General features: G+C 39.0%; 1 protein-coding gene across 2 annotated transcripts in view; it reads right to left on the bottom strand.

The window, feature by feature from the left end:
• Nucleotides 1-368: 368 nt before the first annotated feature.
• The window catches only part of pld1b (phospholipase D1b), a 47342-nt gene continuing 41710 nt past the window's right edge, over nt 369-6000 (bottom strand). For both annotated transcript variants that reach the window (XM_072378395.1, XM_072378394.1), the window contains exons 24-26: nt 4858-5011; nt 4509-4626; nt 369-4172 (exon numbers count right to left, since the gene is read on the bottom strand). In XM_072378395.1, coding sequence (XP_072234496.1) covers nt 3948-4172; nt 4509-4626; nt 4858-5011 — 497 coding nt within the window. In that variant the 3' untranslated portion in view covers nt 369-3947. The remainder of the gene's footprint in view (nt 4173-4508; nt 4627-4857; nt 5012-6000) is intronic.

Genomic DNA, 6000 nt, shown 5'->3' with positions numbered 1-6000 from the left:
CAGACTTGGTTTGATCAGTCTGTTGTGTTTTTTTAATAAACTTCCTTTAAGCATTTTTACAAATAAGACCTTCTCCCATCATATGAGCCACCACCTGGTCTAACACCCTGAGGCCTTTTAATGGATTAACGAGACCGACCAAGAGGCCCCTAGGCTCTAGAACAACACACCTGCATTTAACTTCTCTCTAAGTCTCATAATTTACTCCAGTTTTGATCCTTTTTTAAGGATATATAATACAGTTTATCTGCAGAGGTAAAAGGGATTTTACAGCTGAAGGAAAACATCTAAGCTAAAAAAGTGCCAAATTTCCCATCTATTCAAAAAACACACACTTCAATCAGGAAGAGAAAGAGTGAAAATCTGAGCCTTTTTAAAGGCACTAACACCTTTTTTATTTATTCCATCATTTCACAAAGCCACACAAGACGTGGTACTGCAGATCATCTTTAAGGGGTCACCACAAGAAAAGTAGTCTGTGCAAATAGTGCATTTTCCAAGAGATACAGCAGGTAAAGCTGTAAAAAGAAAAGACGAGACAGATGAGTGTTTCTTAACCTCTGCTGGCCAGATCTGAGAAAACATGAGGAAGCAGCTGAGTTGCAGCCGCATGTTTGGTTCGACAGAGCTTACCGAGTTAAGCTTTTCCTCTTTTTGGTTTCCAATTTAGATGTAAACAGACTAAAGTCAATATGCGCAAAGCTAAGACTAAAAACACGATCTGCTGAGAAGCCCTGGAGCAAGAGGAAGAAACACAGGGAGGTAGAAAGTATATAAAAAGTACATTTAAGGTCCCATTTTCCATAAATATTGACTGTAAAGTTTCAGGCTCAGACAGGCACACTGTTAAGCATCATAATGGCTTTAAAGGAACTCTTCCATCAAGCAGGATTCATGTCTTTTATCTGGAACGTTTACAGAACTGCTGTCATGCTGTCAGCCACAAGTATTTGGGTCAAATTTGCAGCATCATGCCGATAACATACAGACCAACGAGGAAGACACAGGTACATTTTTTATGCTGCATTTGAAAAATAAAAAAAAAATAAATTCTGAATCACAAAATTATTACAAATACCTTTAACCTGCGGCGTCAGATTATTATTATTTTTTTTGTTGGTAGGGGCACTAGTGGGCAACAGAAACAAGCCACTAACACAAAAACTGAAATATGTGAGGCAGAAAGCTGTTTATTTTTGTCTGCTGGAGACGTAAATCTAGAGATGTTGTGTCTAAATTCAGTCAAATTCTAATTCTGTTTCCAATCCAAAGGGATTTTTTTGCATCTTTAGCTGCTGCTTAGCAGGTAGTGTTCGCTGGCTTTAACCAGCTTTTTCTCTGGATACGACTGCCTCTGACTGGTAAACTGGTAAACCAACAGACAAAGTCAGCAACTAGCAGGTGAACCTAGTGGAGCATCAAGCGGCTGAAGTGTCGGACATTTTGCTCAGAAGCTGATGGAGATAAAAAATGTATAAAAAAAAGATTTAAAAAAAAAAAGAGAGTGATTTAGATAAATAGATGTTGTGATAATGAGTGAATGCCAGCACTGGTTGGAAGTGAATCAACCAGGCTATGTTGCTTGTGGTTGTAATTCAATTTCTGAAGTAGTTGTTGTAACTGACTGAATTTCAAACATAAATGTTGAGGTACTGCTCCAGATTACCACATTTCTATGTCGCATGCCTGATTGGGCAAATTACTCTTGGTGAAGAGAAACATGACACGAAGAGGAAAACGTGTGTCTTCAGTTCATGTAAACAGGTGACAGGTTTCCGAGAAACATTATAAACTAAATAAATGTAAGAAATTGTGTTTTCAGCTTGTTCGGCTGCCCCTTAGAGCCTAGAACAACTCACCACAGCTTCACAATTCAAAAGCAGCTGCCACTTTACTGGAAAAAATATTCTAATATAAAGTTGGCTTTGAAAAGTTTCCACTTTCTGACACTGAACAAAAATGCCGCACAGTAATCCACTTATCATGCATAAATCTGAAGGTAACACAGTCAAAGAAAACAGGAAAGGCTTATAATAAGTTTCCTAATATTTCCTAAAAGTTTCCTGGAGAAAATTAGACTTCTCCAACTGTCTAACAGAAAAAAAATACAACTTATTACATGCAGTCAGAGGTTTCTTGTAATACGTGAGATCATTATCTGTTCAGGTATAAATTGAGTTATTTTGGGGGAAAAGTCCAAAAATAACTGTTGTTCCTTCCAGAAAATCTTTCATAAATCACAGATGTACAAATTAAATCTCCACCAGGAACTAAAGAGACCAGATTATAGCAGAAAACAGGTAATTTAAGGCGTGGCACAGAGTCCACAGCACGATGAATGTAAATTAATATATAGTTCTAACATCAGGCAACAGAATTTGGCACTTGTGATTTTGTCTGACAAAAATATTGAAAACAGAGATATGAGAGATACAGAGATGTTCGTTTTATCCTTTTTTTTAAATCATCCTTTTAGTGTCTTTTCAAACCAAATCAGCTGTGTTCTCGTTGCATAGTGTTGTTAGAGAACAAAGGAACAAGCTGAGATCACAGAGTAAATGCATTCCTTTCTCCTTTTCTTTCTTGTAAACGTGAGATCCAGATTTCCAGGCACTGAGTTCAATGCTGCGTCTGCTGATTGACTTCTCCTGTTTGCATGCACACATGTCGCATCCGTTTGCAACAACATGCGCATACACATCAGGTATGAGAAGCTGTCTCTCTGTGGAGGTTTAACATTCCTAATACATCACAGCTGACACCATGCTGGAGGTAAAACAGCATCTGGGTGTATTATACGGTATTTACATTTTACTCTACAGCAAAAAAATAAAGTGACATACCTTTAGGTGTAATTACTGCTTATGTTCACCTAACAGAGATAACCACCAGCTTCTCTAAAGATGATAAACTGAGGAGAAATGTTGCAAAATGCACATTTTTGCTAGTCAAGTTCTTGTAAATAGACATTTTCTTGCTTTAATTGGCCAAACATTACTGTTAATTTTTTATTATTAATTGGACAATATCTGACATTTTGGAGCCACACCAATTACTCCAGATCCAGGTTTAGTGACAAAAATATGAACACGAACCATTAATATTCAAATTAATTAATAATAATAAATAATCGCCACTTTTCCCAACATCTGACTGAAAGAATTTTCCATTAACTAGACGATAACGGAGATGTTTAAATTGTTGTGTTAATGTTTCATTAAATGTTTCTTCATGCAGATATTTGCAACATTCTTTAGCGACTCTGTAAACAATTCCATAACAGCAGTAAGTGTTAACTATCACAGAACCAGTAACCATTGGTTACAGAAACTGGACCGACTTCTTGGCTGTCTGTAGTGTCAATCTTTTAGCCCTGGGCAAGGCCTCGCAGGCTGACCTTCCTCAAAACTTGCAGCTAAAAGCCAATCCTAAAGTGTTCTTAGTTTTTGGCACGATCTACGATGCTGCACACACATCAAATCATCCTGCTGTCAATATACTGGGAGTTTAACTGTATTTAGGATTAACAGAGGTTTCTAATTTAACTGTGAACATAGAAATATTTCTGGTGTTAGTCAGCTAACTAAGGTCTGTTCTTTTTGTCAGAATCTCTGGCTGGTGTGGACCTAATCCTCTCGACGATGACTCACACTGTCATGAATCTGAGCTGCTCAAGCACCATCATCTGATTAATCTCAGTAGGAACCATCCCCTGGGAGGCTCAATTAAGGAGGAAAAAAACACCTTCCTGTTAACATGCAGACACAAGTTGCTGCAAATCATAAGAAAAAGAGAAACTAACTGAGTCGCTGATGAGTCGTTTCCTCACCAGTAAAATATTAAAACACTCCCACATTAGTTCTTCGCACAACAACAAACGATGCGAAGCTTTTTCAGGCTCAGGGATCTCCAACATGGCGTCAATGTATTTTATGACCACCAGCGCCTCAGGTCCAGACCTCCATGGGCACCATAGCCTCCTTGGAGCCGATGGGAGGAAGCAGGTTCTCCTCATACAGGAACTGAAGAGGAAACTGAACCAGGAAGCCACGGATCTTCTTGAGCTCCTCATGAGCACGAGCCGGGTCCTCTTTGTCCAGCCCCGGTTTGGCCAGGTAGACCTGCAGCTCCAGGATGGTGCGGACATCGCTGGATGGCAAACAGCGGAAAATCTGAACGGGTCAGAGAAAGGAAACAGGGTCTGGTGTCAAGCCTGTTTATGTGGCTTAAACTAAAGAAAAATGTCCATAAAAAATGTCATAACATATCATAATTTAATAATTAAGTTCAAATTTAAGTTTTAAAGGCAAAAACAGGGGATTTGGTGATATGTAAAAAACAAAAACTGAAACTCCCTCAATAGATTGAAGGTTCACTTTGAGTTAAAGGGTTACTGTGAATTATATTAATTAAACTGTGGTATCGAGATAGATAACTGGAATCCAGCTGTGAGAGCCAAACTCAGGCTGAATTTTCATGCCATCTGGGAACTGTAACATCAGACTCACCCTCTGGTAGATGGAGGCGTTTCGGGCGCAGGTGGCCATCCAAACCTCCTTGTAGAAATGATCGCTGATGGGATCCGAAACATCGATGGAGGGATCAGCATTAGCACCAAGGATCATCCTGACGGGAAGGCAGAGGTAAGGAGGAGTCAGTAATTTAAAAAAAATAGAGCTGCAAAGAATCAACCAAACATTTGAATGATTTAAAGACTATCAAATATCCTTCACTGTAACTTAAACAAAATCTTACTGCTCACTTTAATCTGATTCCGCTTTCCACTAAAAGTCTCTTCAGTGCATTTCTCACAAACTACTCTTGTAAGATGAATTAAATTAAATAAAGTATCAGTACTTGAAGCACTCCAGGCGGAGCTCCAGGGCGTATTTTCCCGCCTGGTACTCCTCCCCGTCCATCACAGAGGTCACCATTTCCGAGTCCTCCACGATCACTGCCACCTCGCTGTCCCTCTTTCCCAGCATGCTGCGGTCATTGATGTTAGCAGAACCTGCAGTTAAACAGCAAACAAAGCAGGTGTCAGGAAATAAAAACCACCACCAGGTGGTGCTACAGCACATTATTTAACAGCTGCCAAAATCACATCAGTTCTCTGCAGGACAAGTTAAGTTTTTCTTATAAAGTTTGTTCAGGGCCACTTTTAACACTGACTTGGATTCAGCCCTGGCGTTTTCTTATGACGAGTCTTAGGTGGAAGTTAAAAACATAAATTCTGTCCATATTTCTCTCTGGATTAACGCCTCATCACCTGTGGGATCCTGCTCCATCCTCCATCTCCTACCATCATTCAGGACTACATTCTTGACATTGTCACAGTCTAATCACCAAAACTGTTCAACAAACATTGTAAACCACTCCAAAATTTTCTCACTTTATTCAACCTATTGATAAACTTCCCTGTCTTTTGACCATTCTGAATTTTTCCCTTTTTTCCCTCAACAAAATGCTAATGGTGTGGGGAACTCAACTCAATACTTGACCTGATTAAAACAGCTCCAGGCCAACATTGACTGAAGGTGTGTGAAGCCTTTGATGGGACCATATCTGCCTTTTCATTTACTTTATTCTTGTTTCACTTCATTCAATTCTAAATAAGAAGTAAAACAATTTAATTGGCTTTAAATAGGAAGGTGATCTGTCTAGTTCCTGAGCCACAGTCGACCATTTTCCTGCCTCTCCAACCAGTTTACTGATATGTTTGGCTAAAATGAGCTTTTTCAGGCTCCTGGTGAAGATATTTAAATGCCCCGTAGGCTACAAAGTATTTGAAAAGAAAAAGAAAAGTCAATATCTTCTCCCTTGTTAAATCATTTGTATTCTGTATGAATGTAGTCATAGATATTATCCCTGGGAGAATAACATTCAAAAGGTGATGGCTCCTTGTAAAGTTATGGAGACAAGAGTTTGTTATGTTGTTTTGCTCAGAGAAGTGGACAATTAATCCCAAACCAGCAGAAGTGTGTAACATTGACTGATTTT

The sequence above is a fragment of the Leuresthes tenuis genome, unplaced genomic scaffold, assembly GCF_036924035.1.
Source record: "Leuresthes tenuis unplaced genomic scaffold, fLeuTen1.0.hap1 SCAF_24, whole genome shotgun sequence".
Classification (NCBI taxonomy): domain Eukaryota; kingdom Metazoa; phylum Chordata; class Actinopteri; order Atheriniformes; family Atherinopsidae; genus Leuresthes; species Leuresthes tenuis.
This window is presented reverse-complemented; position numbering and strand designations above follow the sequence as displayed.